The sequence below is a fragment of the Tubulanus polymorphus genome, chromosome 3 (genome assembly GCF_964204645.1).
Source record: "Tubulanus polymorphus chromosome 3, tnTubPoly1.2, whole genome shotgun sequence".
Classification (NCBI taxonomy): domain Eukaryota; kingdom Metazoa; phylum Nemertea; class Palaeonemertea; order Tubulaniformes; family Tubulanidae; genus Tubulanus; species Tubulanus polymorphus.
This window is the reverse complement of record NC_134027.1, coordinates 12,893,078-12,916,760: the sequence shown is the minus strand read 5'-3', so window position 1 is coordinate 12,916,760 and position 23,683 is coordinate 12,893,078. Positions and strand designations below refer to the sequence as shown.

At 37.1% G+C, this 23,683-nt stretch overlaps 1 protein-coding gene across 3 annotated transcripts in view; it reads left to right on the top strand.

Moving 5' to 3' along the window:
* Positions 1-4,547: 4,547 nt before the first annotated feature.
* The window catches only part of LOC141901316 (isoleucine--tRNA ligase, cytoplasmic-like), a 74,416-nt gene continuing 55,280 nt past the window's right edge, over positions 4,548-23,683 (top strand). Inside the window, exons 1-3 of one of the 3 annotated variants that reach the window (XM_074788475.1) lie at positions 4,548-4,644; positions 11,383-11,462; positions 17,251-17,374. In XM_074788475.1, the coding sequence (XP_074644576.1) occupies positions 11,429-11,462; positions 17,251-17,374 (158 nt within the window). In that variant the 5' untranslated portion in view covers positions 4,548-4,644; positions 11,383-11,428. Of the gene's footprint in view, positions 4,645-10,621; positions 10,729-11,382; positions 11,463-17,250; positions 17,375-23,683 lie in introns of those variants that run through there. The other 2 variants (XM_074788476.1, XM_074788478.1) reach the window with 2 other exon arrangements.

Genomic DNA, 23,683 nt, shown 5'->3' with positions numbered 1-23,683 from the left:
ATAAACCGATTATTAACGAAATTAAGGACCAAAACGTCGCACGGAGAGTAGGTGTGACAGACAGTAGTAGTGAAGTTACCTGTCGTATAGGCTAATAGTAATATTTTCACCACACTGAATTGACTGCTAATATCTAGTGTCACATTCAACATAATCAATCAGTCATCTTAAGTGAACAAACAAATTGCCGGTGTCGTGGCCTCTGCTGCATGGCCCGTTCAGTCCAGTAAGTCAGCCAGAAGAAATTGGTTATTCCATCTCAAGTTCGTTGGTATTGTTGTCGATTGACGACCGTTCCTTTGAGCAGGGTAGATTTTGATGGTGCTGTAACGGAGACATACTGCCTTGTATGTCGATATCTTCGAGGCCAAACGCAGTACAGCTTCTCGCAGAAGCGTTACCTGATAGTTTTGGTCTAGTTTCTTTCTTCCATTGATGTAAAAACCGACTTTTAAGAGGTCCATGGAACGTAAATCGAGACACTCTGGAGGCGCCATGTTACATTGTTCACGTGATGAAATACTGAAATCTGATTGGATCCGTATATTCCGCAGAAGATGGCGGACGGGTTCAATCCAATTCAATTCAATATTTATTTCACGGAAAAGCAGAACAATCAAATCATAAGAAAGCTAAACAAATTTTAAAAAAAAGAACGAGAAAATAAAAAAAGAATTACAAATGTTATAGCGCGCTTTTCCATGTGGGCCTTGCAAAGCCTTAAAGGCCGCTAACGCAGGCACCCAATGAAAGAGAGAGAGAATAAAGAAGAAGACAGAGAGAAAAAAGGAACAGATGAGCTCGCGCTTGAGAGAATTTATAAGTACAGTAGAATGGTTTAGGGAATACTTGTATTGTTATAATAATGAGACGCTAAGTTGATGTAATGGCAAATTTGGAGCAATTGTAACAGGTTGGGTTGTTGCAGATTATGTTCGTATTGTATTTGGAGGTGAGATGTGACTTAAAATGGCGTTTAAGAGTATGTTTATTCATGTGCAGCATTTGCATTGAGAAGGGAAGGTTTTCCCAAATTGAGAAAATTTTTGAGAAAGATTTAGTGCTTGTATTTGGTTGATTTAGAGGTAGACAATATGTGTGATCATGTTGAATGCTTTTGTAGGTGTTGATAGTGGGAGAAAGCTTTTCAATGGTAAAGATGTTTTTGAAATGATGTGGTGACAATAGTAAAGTTTGATGGATGAATATGGTGGTTTTTTGTATGAGGATGTCGTTTATTTTGAGAATGTTTAACTTTTTGAAGAGAGGATCAGAGTGGGCGGTATAATTTGATTTGGTTATGATTCTGACAATTTTCTTCTGGACGAGTAGGCATTTGTTGTTGTGTTGCGAGTGACCCCATGCTAGTAGCCCGTAGGTTAGGTGAGGATATATGAGCGTATAGTAAAGTGTAACAAGGTGTTGATAGTCAAGTATGTTCTTGGTTTTGTTTATTATTCCAGTGATCCGAGAGATTTTTTTGTGTATTTTTTCGATGTGTGGTTTCCAATTGAGATTTTCGTGTATCGTTAGACCTAGGAAGTCTGTTTGCTTTACTCGTTCTATAACGGTATCGCCTAATTTGATGTGAAAATTGTGATGCAAGTACGGTTTTCTTTGGTAGTTATGAAATATAATGTATTTAGTTTTTGTATGATTAGTTGTTAATCTGTTGGCTAGAAGCCAGTCATTTAATTTTAAGAGATCAGTATTAACATTTTGTGCGAGAGTGTTGAGGTTCTTATGAGATGAGATGCAATTTGTGTCGTCTGCGAATAGAATGTAGTTTAAATGGTCAGTACAGCGCGCGGTAGATGTCATTGATGTATACGAGGAATAAGAGTGGGCCAAGGATGGCGCCTTGGGGGACGCCTATATTTGTGAAGAGTGTTGAAGAGGTTGAAGAATTAAATGAAACGTAGTGTTGCCTGTCAGAAAGATAAGAGGAAAACCAATTTAAGGCTGTTCCTCGAATACCGTAATGTTCAAGCTTTTTGAGTAGAATTTTGTGGTTCAGGGTGTCGAAAGCTTTGGAGAGGTCTAAAAAAATACCAATGGTCCAATTGTGGTTATCTAAGGAATTTGTAATTCTGTCGATAAGTTCAAGAATGGCATGTTCCGTAGAGTGGTTTGGTCGAAAACCATATTGATTTGGGAATATTTGTTTTTCAATGAATTTTGAGAGTTTTTGGTGAACGAGTTTTTCGTATATTTTTGATATAGAGTTGAGTAGCGATATTGGTCGATAGTTTTTAACTAGATCCTTCTCATCATTTTTGTGTAGGGGAATTATTTTGGCTGTTTTAAGATGATATGGAAAAACCCCTGTTTTGAGAGATTGATTGATAAGGTGTGTGAGAGGACAAGAGATATAGTTAATGATTTGTTTTAATGTATGCGTTGAAATGTTATCTTGGCCAGATGAGTGTTTTTGTTTAAGATTCCTTACAACTTCTATGACATCTTGTTCACAAACTGGTGAGAGGAACAAATTTGAATTAGATTTGGGCACTTTATTTAGGTAAAAGTCTGATGAAAACTGGGGCTTAGGTAAATTGTTAGCCAAGGTTTCGCCAATCTTGTTGAAGTGACTGTTGAAAGAGTTAGCGATTACTGCTGGGTCGTCTGTATCAGTGTTATTGATTTTGAATGAGTGTGTGATGTCTTGCTTGTTGTTTGTTTTGTTGATTATTTCTTTTAAGATTTTCCATGTGTTTTTGATGTTACCATTTGCAGATTCTAAAGATTTTTGATAGTGCTGTTTTTTTGCTGCTCTGATAATAGAGTTAAGTTTATTTTTATAGATTTTAAAGTTGTTCTTTCAACTATTTGAAGAGTAGGGTTTTTTATCGAGAGTAAATGTTTATATTTTTTTGTCTTTGTTGTATATTGATTGAATTATACCTTTCGTTATCCAAGGATTTGTGGGTGTGTTGTATTTATTGTGTTTGAATTTCTTGGTTATTGTTTCAGATCCAATAATATGATTAATAGTCGAAGAGAAAGATTCAAAGGCATCGTTAATTGGGGTGTCATCATCGTGAAGGAGTGCTTGGAAATAAGTTGTTCTTAGTTTTTCACAAATGTTTTTCATTCCTTGTTCGTTGATTATCTGTTTTGTGTTGGAGGTCTTGCTATTATTTGTTTGTTTTTTGGATAGACTGCAAGCGAATGTGAAAAAATGATCCGAGAGTGGTGTAGTTAAGATACCCGAGTGATAGTTGTTGTGTGAATTGGTGAAGATATTGTCTATTAGAGGTGCACTTCGATGAGTTACCCTAGTTGGTAACGTGATAAGAGGAAGGAGTCAATGAGTTTGTGGTCATAATTTCAAAAAATCGGGAACTTTGTGGATTTTGAGTTGATTTGATAAGATCGATGTTAAAGTCACCACAAATAAGTATTTCTGAGTTGATGGATTTTAATTTAGCAATTTCATTTTCAAAAGCCTGAAGAAAGTTAAGTGAATTTGATGCTGGGGGTTTGTAGATAATTCCTATTATTTTTTGTATGTGCTTTTTATTATGTTTCCATATTTTGATGAATTTCCATTGAAAGTGTGTGTTTTGGTCTGTTGTTGGTTTGTTAATGAGTGTGCATTCTTTATACTGAAAGTTTTTTGAAAGGAATAGTCCTATCCCACCTCCATGGGAGTCTCTGCAATCTGATATGAAGTTGTAGTTTTGAAGATTTATTAGTGATTCTGTTGTGGAGTTTTGTTTAGTCTCTTGTATGGCTATTGCATCAAAAAGTATTTCATTTTTGGTTTCAAGTATATTTAGGAGATTTTGAAGTTCGTTTAGTTTGCCTAGAATACCATTACAGTTCCAGCTAAGGATATTGAAGTCGGAATCATTAAGATAGGATAGATTCAAAGATTCAAGGTCGTAGTAAGGTGAACTATTTAGATTTAGAGATAGATTTGGATCCTGATCGTTGAGAAGCGGAGTTAGGTTTAATTCTGTATTGTTATATTAAAACCTGTTAAACCTGTCCTATTCTGACTGCGAATGCAGGTGGCGCAGAATTGGACAGGCGACCAGTCTGCCGGTCTCTGACTGAAGGTAGAGACCCGCAACCAGTCTAATTGCATTGTATGTATATACCCTACCGGTCTCTTCTTGTGCTCGTTTTTGTTTGTTTGTTTGTTGTGTTCTTTGTATTACACTTTCTATATTTTTGTGCTGTGTATTGCTTTATTGTACTTCTACCAATGATGTTATGTAACATTAAGGAACAATAAAGTTATTGAATTGCATTGAAATTGTATATGTAAACATAGACCTGTGACGTTTTGCAGATCGATTTACGGTTGTGATTTGTAAAATGACCCTGATGGTTAACATTGCTCAGGTTTCATAATGGTAACGTTTTATAAGGCGTCAAAAAAGCTTACCACCAACGATTAAACTGCGGAGCCCTCGTGAGTTATATATATTCGTCGTTTCGCTCGGTAACAATTTGCGAGTTTGGGACTTCACATTCTTCGTGTACCGTATTTGCGTGTGTACGGAACCTTACATGACCGGTTCCCGACTGCAGAGAACGGTAGAAAAGTCGTGTATTGCGTCACCACACATGGTCGACTTTTACCTGTTAGTGTTTATTGCCAACTGTTAATCATCGTGTCATTTTATCTATTGGGTAAGATCAAAGCAGTCGAGTTAGGCCTTTCTCATGTACTATTTTTAGGTTATTATTTCGATCAAGTGCATATTTAACCGGTATACGGTAAAATATTTAGGCCTACTTCCGCTATTTTACCGTCTATAAAAAAAAAATCATTATATTGGGTTTAGGGTTAAGGTTTCGATAGGGTTAGTGCACAGGGGTTTGGCGATGAGCCTGGATTTTATTTCCGGGTTGTTGATAATCTCGCGAGAATGGTGCTAAATATGAACTGCGAATAAATTCAAAATATCACGGATATTTATCCGCTATAAAGTTCCGATAAAAAATTGGTCGTTAAGGATCATTATCAGACGTTCGCAACGCTTTTCTATATAAAATCTTAAGGGATTGAATTGAAACGCAGTTCAAGTCGTGCCAGCCAGAAAGTTGGGACAGTCACGTGACTTAGGCCTAATGCTTCTTATTTGACTGAACGCGTTCCTGAAGCTAAGATGGAAACTATGATACGAAAAATATTTGAGAATAACTTACATTCAAATGCATTTTTTGTCTATGCATTATATATGTGATCATAATTTATCTTTATAGGCTAAGTTATTAATTTCGTATGAAGCATAATCTGACAATTGATATTGGTCTGTGAATATGTGAACTTTACATGTTGAAGTTTTAAATGTGATGACATCATCAGAATGTCACGTGACTGTCCCAACTTTCTGGCTGGCACAACTCTCTCACCTCTTCTCACCCACAGGGGCTCGTATTTGAAGTTTGGGGGTGAACTTAGTTAGTTACCTAGGCCTAATCGTTGGTGGTTAGGTTTTTTAATTGGATGGGCTTATACCAATGTTAGGGATGACAAGGACCAAAACACGGTTGAAAAAAGTAACACTTCAATGAATAAAATCAATTGACCAACCGGAGTACCCCTGTATATTAATAAACAAGGTAGGCCTCAGGGACTTGACGCGAAAGTATTCTCTCCGTCAGGTGGGTTGATAGGTAGCCTATATGTCACTTCAACAGTTCTTTCGTTATCAATAATCCGATCCACTTCACAGGTAAGATTATTCTTAAACAAAAGATAGCGAATTTCTGCGTTGGACCGAGTGGTTTGAGAAAGATTTAGGCCTAAGTGCCTTTAGATCGTTAATCATCGATTTATCCGATAAAATCGGCAAAATCGCCTGGAAGTAAAAATGACCATGATTTTTGAAGAAAAAAAAAAAGTGCTTTCGACCAGTAATTCTAAAGGATGTGGTTATTTAGCCGGATCCCGTCACCGGCTCCGTAGGATATTTTGCCGGATATCGTCTCTAATTGTCTGATTTACTCAGAGAGCATCGCGACTTAGAAAATTCAAAGGAAGTGTGGAGAACAGAGTTTCAGAAAATAAGAGCGGATAAAGCGAGACTCGAACCGGGGCCAGCAAATTACTAGTGCAGCGTCTCTCCACTAAACCACCAAGTTTTAACTACATGTAGCCTCCCAACCCTATCCTAGTTGTGAAACGGGACCCTTTTCTCACCCTCTTGACACTAACCCTATCGAAACCCTAACCCTGAACCCAATAAAAAGATTTTGTTGTTATATAATATATGGATCCGGCAAAATATCTTTTAAAAGTCCATAACCGGATCAGGCTAAATAACCACTTCCAATTCTAAACCGATTTTTACCAACAAGGGCTTTTTGGAAAAATTGGACCCTGAACTTCTAAGCACTTCTGAATCTGCCGACTTTTTGACGCCTTAAAAAACGTTACCAATATGAAACCTAAACAATGTTAACCATTCAGCGTCATTTTACAAACGACAAATGTAAATCGATGTGCAAAACGTCACAGGTCTATGTGTATACATACAAGCTATTTGGCAATATATTATTGACAAAGTTGTAGAATGGCTCCCTGTGATTATATAATGAGCTCTGTTTGAACGTCGAAGTGTTATATTGCATTGAATATCATGAGAAGACGTATTGTAATAGTAGCCTAAAGGATATATGATTATATCAGAAGCGGCAGGCATAAATTGAAATGATAAGTAAATTGGATTATTCGGTTAAATGTCGGTGCGGAAGTGCGATATAAAAGTCAGACCTTGACATGGGGGATGCTGGCGGAATGGCAAAGCTATCTACAATCTGTGTAGGGCCGGCATCAATTTCATCAGCAGCTAGAAGCGGTCAATATGAAAATGTGAAATCATAATTTCAATATAGGCCTATAAATGTTTTAGGTTTCAAATGTTTCAAATATGTTCGGTATTAGGGGTAGGCCTATGCAGGTTTCATGAGATTAGCAATTTATATAGCATAATTGTCATATATGGCTCCGCATCCTCTGATGGCATGTGTATTTGGTAACAATTCAATTCTTTATTAATCCTTATTACATTGAAATTCTGGGATAAAATTCCCAAATTCAATAAAGTTACAATTTTGAAATAAGAAAATACAACATACATGACACACTGCTAATTCATACAGAATAACATAGACGAGTTATTTTGAATGGCAATGTTTACTTCAACCCAGACTCGATATCGAGTGACAGCCAAACCGGGACCGGGCCGGCTGGCTACACGATATGCTCGAAGTCATGATGAAGCAGACATCAGAAGAGCTCTTTCTTCAACCATGGAGGCATTAGTTGCAGACCAGCTTAGAGGCATAAGTGAATGAAGTTGGTCGCAAGTTATCATTTATTGACAATTTTCAACAAATTAAACCACTACTACCGCAGTCAAAGACAGGCTGTATCATCTAAGCAATCGCCAAATCTCTTAATTCCCCAAATTTCTTAAAACTTCTATTTCACATTTGCAATTCTACATTAGCTTATCCCAGAAATTCTACATTATTATCGCAGGTGTCGGTTATTAGGGTTTTCTGACTTTCGTCGAAAACCCTCTTGAAATTCTGTTGATTATTATTATTATATATTTTCCGCCGATTTCGTCAAATAGAATTCATCTTCATTCAGATTCGGCATGTATAGATTACGAATTGTATAAATTGATACTGTAATAACGGTCTCTCTGAACCAACAGATTGTCTTAATGTACTATCCATCCTATTTGAAACTTAAAATTACTTATTAGGTTACTGTAAATAAAGAATTGAATTGAATTGTTAGACAACAAGCACCGGCGAAATAACAGTTTGTGACGTCATTTAGTAAGTAAATAAAGGAGGGCTCCGAGAATTTCCAAATCACGGGGGACTATACTGGGGTTAGAACATTCAACCAAAAAGAGGATTGCTCCGATAATATCCAAATCATCTCATTTTATTTTTCCATCGAATACCCGGTAATTAATTTTTCCTTTCGATCACATGCATCCAGAAAACCCGTTATCGCTGCTTTGCAGCTATATTTAAAATTAATTTTCTTGTTTTGGATTAATCGCACGATTTAACAATCTTTAAGGCACTCAAATCTTTCTTAAACCACTCGGTCTAACGCAGAAATTTGTTATCTTTAAGAATAATCTTACTTGAAGCGGATTCGACTGTCAATAACGAAGTAACGAACTGTTGAAGTGACATACCTATCGACCCATCTGACGGAGAGTTGGCTCCCTTGTTTGTTTTTTTTTTAAAATTTACATCACCTAGGATACTGGAGTCAAAATCCTTTTGTGTCAAGACCCTGTCAGGGTGGCAACTATTAGGCCTTTTTGCGTTCGCTTTTCGTCTGCCGTTCGTCCATCCGTCCGTAGACAGAATCCAGTTATTTTGGGAAGTTTTGAATATGCTTCAATGTAATGTCATGATATTTGGGTAACAAATGTATGTACCCTAGACGCATCTTCAACCCAAAAACTGGCCCTGGCAAGATGGCCAACTGGCAGCCATTATTGTTTACCAAAATCAGCACTTTTTACACATTTTTGAACTATGCAAGTAACCCGGCGCATCACTCCGGGGGCAATTGTATGCTTCCGTCAGGTATCTGACGTGTCGCGACCATTGCTCCTTCTCATCTTCTAACGTACCTAACATCCCAAGAAGCGTTCGATTAAAACGCTCACATTGTCCATTGGAAGAAGGCTTCCAAGGACTCGATAGGGATTGCTTCACGCCGGTTATCGGTTGCAGTTTACTGCGCAGTCGGCTAGTGAAACTCCGGCCCCTATCGCTGTGTAGTTGCCTTGGAAATCAAAAGTCTAGGAAAAACTCCTTCCAAAGGACTTGTCGGGATATTTGGTTTCTCGTTGGAATAGCTTTGGCAAATCGTAAAGTGGTCTGTGTCTACCAAAATGTCAGTTTCCCCGAGCTGTCAGGCTCTAATGACAGAAAATCGATACAGATCAAGTCCATAGGTCCTGTTGACTCTTAATGGAGCAGCGTAGCAGCCTTGGGATCACGCGCTTTGCGTAAGATGCGCGGCTGACATTCTTTGCAGTGTGCCTCGATGGCTGACTCCATTTTTGGCCAGTAAAACCACTCTTTAGCCAATGAGAGTGTGCATTCATAGGATAAGTGTCCAACTTCATGGTGTACCCCATGAATATCATCAGTGCTGCGTACCCTCTGGAACAACTAATCGATTATACTGTTCTCCAAAAAGAGTCGACGTCTTGTACAGTACACCGTCTTCGATGAAAAAGGTGCAAAAACTGCGTAGCATTATTTGGACATTGGTCGGTTCTAACTTCCACAATTTAGGTTTCGGTGGTTAAGCTGGACATGCGGTCGCTGAATTACACTGTGCCCGGGTTGGTCTCAGTCTTCGACGACTCTTTTCCTACCGATCTTATCCACATAGGTATGAATAAATCTGCTACATGAGCTCTGGATGGGATGGTCACAGGGTGATCTAAATAGTTACGGATTGGGACGATACGTGAACGCGCACGCCCTGGTGATGTAACAAGCCTACTATGCTTTTGCAAACCACAAGGTAGGTCACTGTCCAGGCGATTGTCGATTAAAGCGGGATACTCCACCTTTGTAGGTGTTGATCGAGAAATGCAATCGACCATCACCGTCTGATTCGGCATAATTCTTATCTGCCTATGGCTAAGTGTGAATAATTCACCAGCCTTTCCCGTCTCTGGGTCGTAAAATTTATCCCTCATCTTGATGGCATCGACCATGCCTGAGAGGCGATCATTGGTCACAGTCCTACCATCTATCCGAAAAAATGCCCTTTTCAGAATATTAGTCCCTAATAAAATGGGTGTGGTCAAAGATAGATCAGAATCGGGGTATATTAAAAATAAAGCATCTACTCATGAATAACTCTTATCTAAATCTGTGCAACCTAACAACTCTACACCTGCTTCTATATACCCTTAATATGGAACTTTAGCCCTCTCTGGCACTCACTGAAGATAATAATGGGTCCAGGGGTTTGCCTTCATAGCGAGCAAGAGTTATGGGTACTTTCCGTAGGGACTCATGTCAGAGTCCAACTTAAGTTTTGTCTGGTCATCCTGACAGCCAAGTCAAAACTGTCTAATGAGACAGTTGATATGGTCTGTCTCGCTCACAACTGCATCGTTTGCCCGACACAGATGCGTCAGACAAGGCTGCAAAAAATGACTGGCCCTTTCGTCGGCAATTTGAATACAGTCGTAAAACTTCTTTAGTAAGGTGTGGCCGTCACTATGACCAAGACTACGTACGGATGCAGAAGCTGACCCAGACTCTGCAACAAAATGCGCATTCTCCTGAAGCAATTCAGCTATATAATAATCTCACTACCTGGGGGATTTTTCTTCCCCGAAAACGAGCAGAATCTCTTGACTCAACACCTTTCATTAAATGCAACTGAAGGCGTGTTGCCATCTGCTGCCTGGCCCTCAACCTGTGGATCCATTTGAATGGAGGCAAGACCCTAATCAAAACAATAATAAACCCTAATATCAATGTATCTAATGATACCACGAGCACTGCTGGAGAACCCGTCAATTCTAACTTGAAACGAAAAATCTAAATTCAGGATTTGGACTGGACAGTCGCTAATGAATGATTCGTGCGTATGCTAAAACTTATCAAAATCTCAACTGACTGACTGCTCAGAATCTACAGACACTTCCAGAAAGAAAGTGTAAATAAACCCTTATCCGGGTCACTGTACTTAAGGTACTACAACTGATTATCACGTTAATATAATCCTACACGAACCTGGTCACATTTAAACGGAACTGATAAACTAACTAATTAACTCGACTTCTACTTTGTCATTGGTAGTAAAGTATTCAATTATACCCTACAACATTTGATGCCACAGAGTGTGGGTGTGCGCACACTCTTCGACCTGACAAATGCTACTAAAATTAAAGTGGCTTATTATTTGAGTCCCTTAATTTAGAAAACACTAATTTCCCCAGCCCCACGTTGGACGCCAAAATGAACCCACACTGTGGCCAATAACATCTGGCAAGTGAGGGTTAGGCCTACAGTAATATCACTAGTAAGTGTCATATAGAATAAGAGTTTTAATTTTGGATTGAAAAACGAATTTTGTTAGCATTTTGTACACCGATTTATAACTGTACCGGTATTTTAGCTTCGGCGTACACTGGAAGTGGTTTCAAAGTCTAAATATTCAGCCACCATCTGATATGTGAAATCATATGAATTTTATTTGAATATTTTTTGAAAATATAAAATAGTTTCCCTCCTGCGCCTACCTGTACCCTACGAAATTTTGGAAGTGAACCGCAAACAAATGTTTATCTTTGGTCTTATTTGACTACAAAATAATTCTTTATAAAATACTATTTAAACTTGTAGAACTTGTAGAACTTTGAAGTCACGAATTGAAAAGATTTTTCAAGCAATGCCCTTACTCCAAAGAACCTCTAGCTTTCAAGGTAAACCACACTTTGCCCACGGGCAGGTTATTTATTACGGTACCGGTAATGTTTCGTAGCTTCCGTGGCCATACATTGGAAAAGGTTGTCAAGACTATTTAGCCACCCTCTGATTTGTGATATGAATTTTATTCAAATATTTTTCATTTTGAATGAAAAATATTTTTCCCAAAATATAACATAGTGCCAACCTGTACCAGGGTTCGAATTTCAGAATTTGTCATCCACAGCAAGTTGCCTTCAGAAATGCTGTGGATGGTGGAAGCGATCCACGGCAAGTATAGCTCTCGCCACAGCAAGTTCCTATCTTGAAAACAATACCCGGTTAATTATGTACATGAACATTGAAAACTAATTCTATAAGAGAGTCAATGTTATTTGGTTACTTGACTTAAATATTTAAATGTATATCAAATCAATTAAAGTATTTTCAACAATATTCGTAAAAATTTAACACTAAAAATGAAATCATTACAGTTGGGTCACAATTCATAATGATAAGTGATTGAAATTAATAGGCCTAATTGATTACTAAATCATTGAAAGAACTTATAACATAGTTATATTCTAATAATCTATAATTTCTAAAAGATAGAATATGGCACTCTGCATAACTATTAAATTAAACTGCTGAAGGAATGAATATTGGGCCTACATGTATTGGGAGTTTGGTTTTCTGCACATCCTTGTTCGTATTCTGATGTCTGGATACTGCGTGGACCACGAACGCGTGTACGCTGATGCAGCCGCACTATGCCATGAAAATGAAGGGAATTTAGAATCCTGTTCAACCGTCAACACGGTTTTATAAAAAGACAGTCAATTAGGCCTACTTTGAAAACCATGGATGACTGGACTCTGGAAAATCAACTCTTAGGCCTTAATTAGTCTAAGGATTTCGAAAAAACATTTGATTAGGTACAACATCAGTGATTACTACACAAGCTATTCAGAAACGGTATTAATGTCTGGATAATGTGTCGACCAAGGAATTCGTGTATGCTGACGCGAACCCACTATGCTATGAAAATGAAGGGAATTTAGAATCCTGTTCAACGGTCAACACGGTTTTATAAAAGAGGTCTACAAACAGGGGTCAATTGGGCTTACTTGAAACCATGGATGATTGGACCAGATGGTTTTTTAACTCCGGAAAATCGATTGTTAGGCCTTAATTAGTCTTTATAGATTTCGAAAAAGCACTTGATAATGTACTGTATCAGCGATTACTAAACAAGCTGTTAGGAAATGGTATCAGTGATCATAGGGTGCTTAAATGGCTCAGCATGTTTCTACGAAAGAAAAAAGGTGACCGAAATCAACGGAACTGTGTCATCGTGGAAATAAGATCTAACCAGTGGAGTTACGCAAAGTAGTATTCTAAGTCGCCTTCTCTTCACTATCAAATGATGTACAGAATAATTCAAAATGTACAGGACCAGTGAATTTCCAAAACGACCTAAACAAGCTGTGTTTCCGTGCATGGTCAGAAACAAGGCATAGTATGGATATAAGAAGAAAACCCGGGTTCACATTATTTTATGTTCGAGTGAAAAAGATTATTTTGTTCGAATGAAGATTACTCATTACTACAAAAGACTATTTAGTTCCACGAAAAGATTTTTTCTTTGGAATGAACTAGAATAGTTACTAGAATAACCATGGGATAGCCATAAATGGCAAACGTTCGACAGGACTAGGTAGGCCTACCGTAAACTTGCGAATTCCACATGCTTATTGCTGGTGAGAATATAATTATTTCACATATCTGCCATAGGTATTGTTTCATTTTAATGTACCCGGTGATTGTTTTGATAGTCATTGAAGTGTAAGAGAACATTCATTCACGGATAAGGCCTCCACGTCATTACATTAGATTTACTCACACACTTGTACATTATAGTAGATTATACACTACTTGTACATTATATACACTTGTACATTATATACTACACTATAGTGATACTGTAACGCTGCTTGCTGGCACGTGCAAATTTGACTTGAAAATACGCTTTATGAATTATCATTTAAACTTTCATAGCAGAAGATGAGCGCTGTGTTTTATGTTCGATAGAAATTAAATTGTAATTTCTTGTGACCTAATAATACTTAGCAGCAAACTGGATCTATGTCTGAATATTTTAGTAGTAAATTCCCGGATTTAAAACAATCTACTTTCATACGCCGATTTTTTACCCCTTTAGAGCACTTCAGTAATATGATCGAATGCATCCTCTTTTTGCGTTCACTTTTCGTCCATCGTCCGTTGGTCCGGTTATTTTGGGAAGTTTTGAAAGCGCTGCAAGGTACTGTCTTGATATTTGGTTCATACATGTAACTATCCTAGACACATCTTCAGCCTTGTCAGATTCAAGATGGCTGACTGGCAGCCATTTTTGTTCGCCAAAATCAGCACTTTTTACACATTTTGAAGTTTTCAAGGGAAATTTTGAAGACGCTTTAATCAATTACCTTGATCGTTCACATATATTTGGATCCCCCAAGGGCCCATCAGCATCAGAATCATTGGGCCGAGCGGACTCAAGATGGTCATTCTGTGGCCTTTTTTGTGCCCGAAAATGAACTTGTCTGTAGCTTCCTAATGGTTTGGCATTTTTCATCACAATTTGTGATGGGTATTCTATGAAAAAAGATCTTTAATGCATGTGACGGATTAGCCAATAATCGATTAGCCAATTTTGACGCAATTGGTGGCCATCTTGGTGACATCAGTACTCATTCATAGGTGGAAAAAGCAGGTTTGAACTTACAGCCTTCATATTCAATCATTATCAGCACAGGGTTCATAGCGGTCATGGAAAGTCATGAAATGGGAATGGGTCAATTCAAGGCCTTGAAAGTCATTGAATTGCCTCTTAAGTCATTGATTCATAGTCATGGTCATTGATAGCAACCTACCATACAGTGCGAATAGATTTTGAAGTTTTCAGTCATAGATAATCTATAGCTTAGGCATTACACATTATCAGATCAGATAATTGTATTGTTAGGTCTAGTTCACACTAGTCTTAAATAATCTCAACTACAATGAAGACAATGATTCTGTTCAATGCAAATATAATGGCAACACACTAATTTATATCCCAATTGAATTTAATTTGCTATGGATTTTACTAGATCAGTCATTAGTTATCATCTGCAGGTCAAAGTTAGAAGTTCACTGTTACAGCTCTTCCAATCTACTGATCTACTAAGAACGCCTGGAAAATGTAGATTTCTGGATTCTTGGCTCAAGCGTGACGATTATAGTCTATGGATTGATAAATGTTAAGATGTAAGGGAAGCCAGATGTAAAATATGCCATCGAAGTTTCAGTATTAGTAACATGGGAGAAGCTAACATTTCTGTATCAAATATTTTTCAAAGTATTTTGATATTATACATTTAATAGTCAAAGTCAGTTTATTGTGATCTATTATCGTAAATTTGATCAATGAATGGAATGTGGGTAAAAATGTCCCAGAAAATATGTACCCGGAAAAAATGTCCCATAAGGTAGAAAATATGTCTCAGTCTATCATTACTAATTAAGTAAATTTCTCATCAAAATAACACCAGAGAACAAACTTTTTCAATCGTGTAAATTGCACACTAACCATAAAAAAGAATTCATCGAGTGACCATGAAAATAATAGCAAAGTCATCGGATATATCTCCTCATATGGAATTTGGGATCACCCAATTCTTTGTTCTTGCCACCAGGCGGAATTTGAATAATGTACAATTTGTCTTCTTATAATCAGAGGTGCCAACCTGTACGTATTTTCCGTAATTGCTACGGAAACGAACCTCAATTTACGGGAGTACGTTTTTCTGAAAATTTTACGTTTTTTTAAAAGTTAAAATACGGGAGGGAAAAATTATGTTACGTAAAATAAATAAATGTCATTTTTTGAAAAAGAAACGTATTATTGTTTGATATAAACGTGCTAAGTTAGTTGCGCAATGTCAGTGTGATGACCTCTTGCATTGCCGCTCAGAACCCGCTGCGGTAACGATGGAAGACGCTGTCCGTTGGCTAGCGCCACCTATGAAAAATGTAAAATGGCGGTGTACGTCAAAAGTGAAATGTATTCGTTGTCTTCCGACGATGAAGGCCCTCCGGAAAAACGGCGATGTAAGCTGCAAAAATTCAAGGCAGAATACACGGCCAACAACCCGTGTATTCTGCCTAGTCGCATCGGCAACAATCATGCGTATTGCACGGTATGTCAATCAAACTTTTCCGTTGGACACAGTGGAAAGTACGACATTCAACAACATTTTGCCAGCGCAAAGCATAAAACTGCCGCTACTACAACTACCAGTAACAAGGCAATGGATAGGTTTCTTGTGAAGAAGGAGGACTATAAAGAAATCCGGGCGGAAACACTATTTTGTGAGTTCCTGGTTGACTAAATACAATTAATTTTACCTAAATCAAAGGTTTTGCTTCTTTTTAAATTTACTACTAGATGTAATCTTGATTTCTGGGTTTTGTGGGGCTTTTACTTATTTTCCTTGAAAAATACAGGTTCTAATTTTTAGAAATTTAACAAATTTTGAAAATATAGGAAAATCATCGAAAATACTTAAAATTTTGGTTTGTGCTACTTAAGAATTTTTGGGGGGATTGGCACCTCTGTATAATAGTACCTTTGCGTATTTTGTAACTAAATCTATTGCAAACTTGTAGCTCTTGGCATTCATCATGATTTTGGTGAGTTTCAATGTCATTGGTTTTTTTTGTAATGGTCACCAGGGGCATTGAATTGTACAATGAATAAGTTTTTCCATATTGTATTGGTATCTATGTATATTTTGTAAATATGGTCAATTGCAAGCTTGTAGCTCATGGCATATTCTATGATTGTGGTGAGTTTGAAAGTCATTGGTTTCAGTATATGCTCTCCAGCGGATGTTGAATAGTAGAATAACTTAGTATTTCCATATTATAATGGTACCTAGGCATATTTTGTTAACACAATAAATTGCAAAATTCTAACTCATGACATGCTCTATGATTGTGGTGAGTTTCAAGGTCATTGGTTTCAATGTATGGTCACCAGGGGGCGTTGACTAGTAGAATAACTTAGTATTTCCATATTATATTGGTACCTAGGCATATTTTGTTGCCACAATCAATAGCAAAGTTGTAGCTCATGGCATGTGCTATGATTGTAGTAAGTTGCAAGGTATTTGCTTTTTGCATATGGTCACCAGGGGGCATTGAATTGTAGGATAACTTAGTATTTCCATATAATATTGGTACATATGCATATTTTGTAACCACAATCAATAGCAAAGTTGTAGCTTTTGACCTATTCTATCATTGTGGTGGGTTTTATGGTAATTGGCTTTTGTATATGGTATAGGGGGCGTTGAATACTGAAACTGTTAGAATGTTGAGCATTTGGAACCACTTCCCAAGTGGGCATGGTGTCCCTGGACCCCTACATGGTTCCCACAGAACAGGGAAATTGGGAAAAACTTAGGAATTTTGAAATAATAATTCCCGATTTGGAAATCTTTGGGAATTTGATAAATATGCCTCAAAACAGGGAAATATTTGGGAAATTCATTACATTTCACGTATTGCATTTGCCAAGGGCAGCTTTCTCTAGCGATTTCCCTCGAGAATCACCTTTATCAACCAATCACCACTAAAATGTTGAGTGTAGTATGACGTTATATGTTCATTTCCATTTGGGAAAATTGAAAAATCACCCATGAAATTCTGCAGGAACCATGCCCCTAGTTATTAATAAAGGTCTTATATTTTTTCTAGGAATGACCCTGCTATCTGGAATGGAAGGAATAAACTTCCCGAAAGCGGAAGAAGAAATCCTTCAATTATGGAATGAATTAGATGTTTTCCAAAGTTGCCTTAAACAGTCAAAAGGGAAACCCAGGTAATTATTTCTCCCTGAGGAGGGCCGGGGAGACATCTTATTATACCCCTTGCAACGAAGTTTAGTCAGTACTGAAGCAGGTTGTCCTTCGTCTGTCCGTGGACATAGTATTGTCCAGAGAACTACTGGCTCTCTCTTGTATATTGACACATGTTTGTCTGGATATTTAGTTGTGCATAATGTGTGTTTTATTGTGAGCGGTTCACGTCGCGTTGCTTGTCGACATAAGCCAGCCTTTATAAAACAGCGGAGAGCATCAGCCAATAGGCTACTTGTCTACATGATAAATGTGTGGAGTATAAGGTCATGTACAGTCCAACCTCTCTGTAGTGAACGCTTTGGGTTCCAGAAAAGTGTTAGGCCCTATAGTCATATTATGATTTATGATCACCAATGATGGACCAAGCGAATCGTTACCTATTTGTCTCGTAAGCCTTGTCTTGTAAGCCTTATTATAGGCTGGGTCGTGTTTATTGTGATGACACATAAATAAAGAAACAGGAACAAAATTTATTTATCGAATAGATATTTTATTTTTCTTTATAAATATAAAAATTAGCAGCACAGTTTCTTCAATGATACAGATAAAACATTTTAGGATATAAAACATTTTAGGATCATTATATATAAGAATCAATAAAATACACATTTGTTAACTTTAAAACACGCATGTTATAACCGATACCACGCAAGAATTCACTTATGTTTTTATGCCCATCTCTGTAATCAATGCATAATTTCTTTAAGCGAAGCTCCAGGTCAATATATTTTTGTCTTATTCCTTGGCAGGATGCTGCCCAATACTGTCTTGTTCAATGGCAGCAGATACTGTTGCATTTTCTTGTTGAATTGACGGGATTGTCCACCAAATCGAAGGGTGTTTGTGTCCTACAAGTTGAATTTGTTATTCCAAACCTCGCATATATTATTGGTTCGAGCATCATCATTGAATGTCGCGTAATTGACATTCCTTAATACCACCAGAAACATAGGAGGTTATGCCTAAAACTCAGTAGTCCATTTGGCGCCCTAACACGCCAATAAGTTCCTTTTATATATGTAGCACTGAAATAATCCTTTAGTTCTATCTCCTCATCCGGCACAATATTGAGTAAATATTCTAATCCAGCACTAACATCATCAATGGGTAAAAATGCAAGTCCATCAATCATCCCAACAAATAACTGAAAGTCCTGATTTTCATGGTAATGCTGTTTTAAACCAAGTGACTGTATTTTTCGCCATGTAGCCTGGGCTAAATGGTAGAAAAATTTTCGACATTGAACTGTGTCTTCGAATGATATACTGATTGCTTGGTGTACTGCTAATTCAAAGTCTACCACGGTGAATTCTGGCTCCAGAAATATCTGTTGATCTTGGAATTCTCGGAGGATAGCTTGAAACATTTCTTCATATGTTTCCTTGTTCTTACACTCAAGTAAGGCATACACAGCAGAAATCGACGAGGACCCGAGTGGTACCCGTATGGTACCCGCATCACATAGACATATCCATGAACCACTTGCTTGATCTTCCCAATGTTTCTAACCCAGTATCTTAAGCAAATATCACCACTCTCATGCCATCACTTCTGTTGTCATACAAGATGAATCTTTCATCATCACCAGTCATAGCCATCGGCCATCAATTTCAAGTTCTGCCAAACCGCTGGGCTCTTCGATGACGTCTTACCGCTTTCTTACAAACATCTTTAGTTGGAAGCTGTGCTTTACCGTTGTTGTCATTCACTGCTGCAATAACTTCAGAGTAAATCTGGACGGAGTTGCTGTGTGATGTTTCCCCTTTGGTGTTCATCTGGATTCTTACTTTCAGAGATGCTAGTTTTCCGGAAATATCCGGAATTCCGGAAATTTAGGATCCCCGATGTCAATTCCGGAAATTTGGTGAGAATTCCTCGCGGCGACCAGTAATGGCACGGACCGTAAAAGCGTTCGTTTGCTTGTACTCGTCGTCGCTTCTGTGTTATTTTATCTTGGTCTCCGTTTCCGAGGATTTTCTGCTACAATGTATATATGTGTGCTTGTGGTGGTATCTGTGCGTGCGTAGGTGGAGCGCCATTTCCAATTATCTTTACGCGCCGTTGTACATCGTCCCGCTGACGGCCAACAATGTGAAGATGCACGTGGTAATAATTAAGATGATATTTAATAAATATCATCTTAATTATAACCATGCGCGTGCTATGTCCTGAGGCACGCAGCTTTGTAACTTTCTTTTTGCCTGCAGCTGTCAAGCGGGACAGTCTGCAAAATGAGCACGCACGGAAAGATTGTCAGTCGGGAGTCGGCCGATATAAAGGCAATTGACAGCGGTATAAAAAATAAATTTAACTGGCACTGGCTAGAGTGTAAGGACAGTAACGGGGACTACTTATCGAACTACATTCGTAAGTTAGACTTAGCTGGCGTGGCGTACTGCGTCGTTTGTAAAGACCAGGTCAAATACGGTAGTGGCGGGAAAAAAGATATTCTTCGTCACCCGGATAGCGCGCGGCATAAGAAGGCAGCGAGGGATGTGAAGCACAACGAATGCCTGCCGTCGTATTTTCAGATGAAAGATGCCGATCATGATACTGCATCTCCGGTGATGCAAAAACGCAAAATTTTTCCTGGGGGAGAATTTTTCTGACCCCCGTTCTAAATTCCGGAATTTTGGTACTTTGGCCCTAGCATCTCTGTACTTTAGTAACCTCTACTGCCATATCATCTCGGCCGTGGTTGTGTTGTACACTTTCCACTGGTTCTCCCATCATTACATTAGTCATGACACTACCAGGACACCTATCTGCCTTCTTCTTTACACATGACCATCGAATCTTGTTATTTTGTTTGTATTGCTTTACATGCATATAACCATTCAGGCATATCTTGTGTCCACCTTTTGCTGTCTTGATAATTTCAACTGCCATAGCTCCTGTATATGAACTAACTGATGAAACTTTGCGACCGAACTCCCTGTTTTATAGGTTGGGTGATAGGAATTCATGATTTATATTGCTAATCATCAGTCAGTTTCCTGTAATCTGAAAATACTCAGTTATTCACTTACTGGCTAATTAAACATTCAGAAAAAACTGATTAGTAAAATTCTTAACTTACAATATCAAACTGTAAACAAAAATACTCACTGACCAAACTTTAATGATAAATCATGGAATATGCAGGTAAATTCTGTATAAATTTGCTTTTTTGAGGAGGCTCAATAATCCGGGCAGGAATGTGAAAGAAAGATAAATTCATGGCCCTTATGGGGAAAAACATATTGATAGAAGCAGTTGTTACTGACAATTGATTACTGACAATGATAATCAATTCAGAATCGCCATGTCAGGTTATCCTGAATTTGCAAATAACAAACCTTTGCGTGGATAGAACAAAAAACGAATAACCAAGTTGATATTTGTGCCAGAAATCTTTCATTTTTTCAAGTACTGTATATAACCAGTTTGCTTATCTAATCAAACGATATTCAATCCCATGAACACTACTGATAATCTTTCTTTTAATCTTGTTAGGCAAAGTAAAATTGTTAATGGTCTTGAGAAACTGTATCAATTAGCTAATTGAGTCACTGTAGTCTTTCTACAATTACTCGTGAATCCAGTTCACATGTTGTTGGAAATTAACTGTATAATCATCCCTCTTTGATTTGAACAAACAACAAGATGTGGATTATAGAATACTAGTTAGTTTATCTTATGTCTTTAATCTTCTAGATTTCTCTGGAAACAATATAGGAAACAATTCAATATTTTGATTATAGAATATTAATTAGTACTATAAACTAGGAAAACAATATACTAAATTGTGGTATACACACTGAGAAGATCAACCAATACGAAAGAGTCATGTTCCGTGGCAAAAATCATTAGTCATTTAGTTTCGACGTCACAAACACGGATGCACGATTAACTACAAACAAATAGAAAATTACCATAAATAAATTCATATAATTATCGTCAAAAGAGAATATCTTATATTATCAATTTACCGTAACATTTGGCTGTCTAAACGTTCAATTTAAATCTTCACCCTTTACTCAAACACAGCAGCACAACCTTACAGATCTAAATCCATATAAGAAGTGACCAAAAATCTCAATATCTGATATATCTACTGAACTATACAAAACTATACAAATTCTCAGGCTATAGAATTACCATGACCAGAAACCATGAAATAACAACCATAGAAATATATCAAATACAGTATACAGAATACAAAAATGCAGAATTTATGGAATTATTCCATGCACACACTGAATTCAGTTTATTTCCACTTAACTGCAACAATGCTCTTCTAACAATACACTGTAATTAACATTTTACTTTGTTTTTCTCAATTAACTACTTTAAATTAAAGAACTTTGGTATATATTATCAAAATATTCATTCTAAAAATTGTACGTTCCTTTTTTTTTTGATCTAGAGCCTGGAGGTATTTTGGACGCATATGAGGGTATTCTGGGTGGAGGGATTCTGGGTGAGGGATATTTGGGTGGCGGTACTTTGGGCGGAGGTATTATGACCCGGATTCGTTCACTATAGAGAGGTGTACACTAAGTAGGGGTAGCACAAAACTGTGTCAAGTCACCTACCAGCAGTTTCATGGCTAAAATTCAAAATGATCAAAGCATAATGATAACTTAATTGAGCTTAAATGGGATTGTTATTAATCTTTTTAATTTAAGAACATTTAGTCAATACATTGCTACTTCAATATGATCCAAGGATTATCATCATAATTCAGATACAAACATTCAGATTAAAGTATTCCTTGAACAATAACAACTGTCCATTCATAATCATAGTCACCAATTAACCTAATTAGTGCTGCCTTAGGACTAGACAAGACAATTAGCCATTAAATGACCATGGGTTGTATTCATATGGTATATAATGAACATGAATCCAGGCAATAATGCCAGAGGTAAAAATGCCATAGGTAATAATGCCAGAAGTGAATATACCAGGGGTAAAAATACCAAGGAAAAAATAACACCATAGGTAAAAATGCCAGAGGTAAAATTGCCAGAATGATATATGAGGAAAATTAAGCAAAGAATTTATTAACGTTGGACCTGGTATTCTTATTTACACTAGATTTTACGTAATGAATGCACAATTTAGATATACATAACACATTCCTATGATAATAGAAATTTAAATATGAATGACAAATTTGTTAAATAAAGAGAATCACAAATTTATGAGATAAAGTCTGACATAAGCAAGAAATTCATTAAAATCATTGATATTCTTATTTGCACAAGATGATATTGAGATACAACGTATTTTTAGCTTGGAAATTTAAGAATTTATGCACAGAAATTGAAAAATTTATGCACATATTCTTATATAATTGAAATGAAAAAGCAAACATAGTCATGATATATCACATTTCTAGATTAATGAATATTAGCAAATTAATGCACAGTGTTTACATATTGAATGTGCAGTTCAGATAAAGCATATGTCTAGGTATAATAATAGGTATGATAATTAAAATCAATAAGTTTTCGACAAATTAGTCTGCTGTAATTCATAACATCAAGGCAACAATTCGATGAATAGTTTATAAGTTTTGATACACTTGGTTCTTATAATCATTGAATCAATTTACCCTTCCGGCATTATTTCCTCTGGCATTTTTATACCCCTGGGATTTTTACCTATACCTATACTGACAACAATGGGTCTACTAGCAAACTTTGACTGTCTAGACATTTTGGGATGGGACCACAGTTCACTATAGAGAGGTAAAATGCTCATTTGGTACCAGAAAATATGTTCACTGTTCAAAGAGGTGTTCACTAAATGGAGGTTCTGTTTACTTGAAAATGAGTAGGGAAAATTTGGTTTCGGCCAAAAAGGGTTCACTGAGGGAGGTGATCACTAAATAGAGGTGTTCACTAAGTGAGGTTTTATTAGATTCAGCGCAGCTGAATCTATTTGTATAAAACGGAATGCTGAATTAGTGTTGACCGCTATCTCCTCCGAGTGTGAAATGATTCACGGGCTAAGGTCTGCATTTATTTGGCTGTTATAACGGTCGCTAAGTGGCAACTGCTTTTGAAGGCTATTGATGAAGCCTAAATTGGGTAAATTGGCAATTTTATGCCGTTTTTGGAGATTTTAGCGATGTAGTGTGACGTCATCTTGATCTACTAACGTAAACAACACGAGTAGAATTGTACAAAATTAGCTGTCGAATTTACAAGTAGGCTTTTTATATATTACTGATACAACATATAAAATTCTCCAATGAGAAAACTACAAAAGAAGAAATA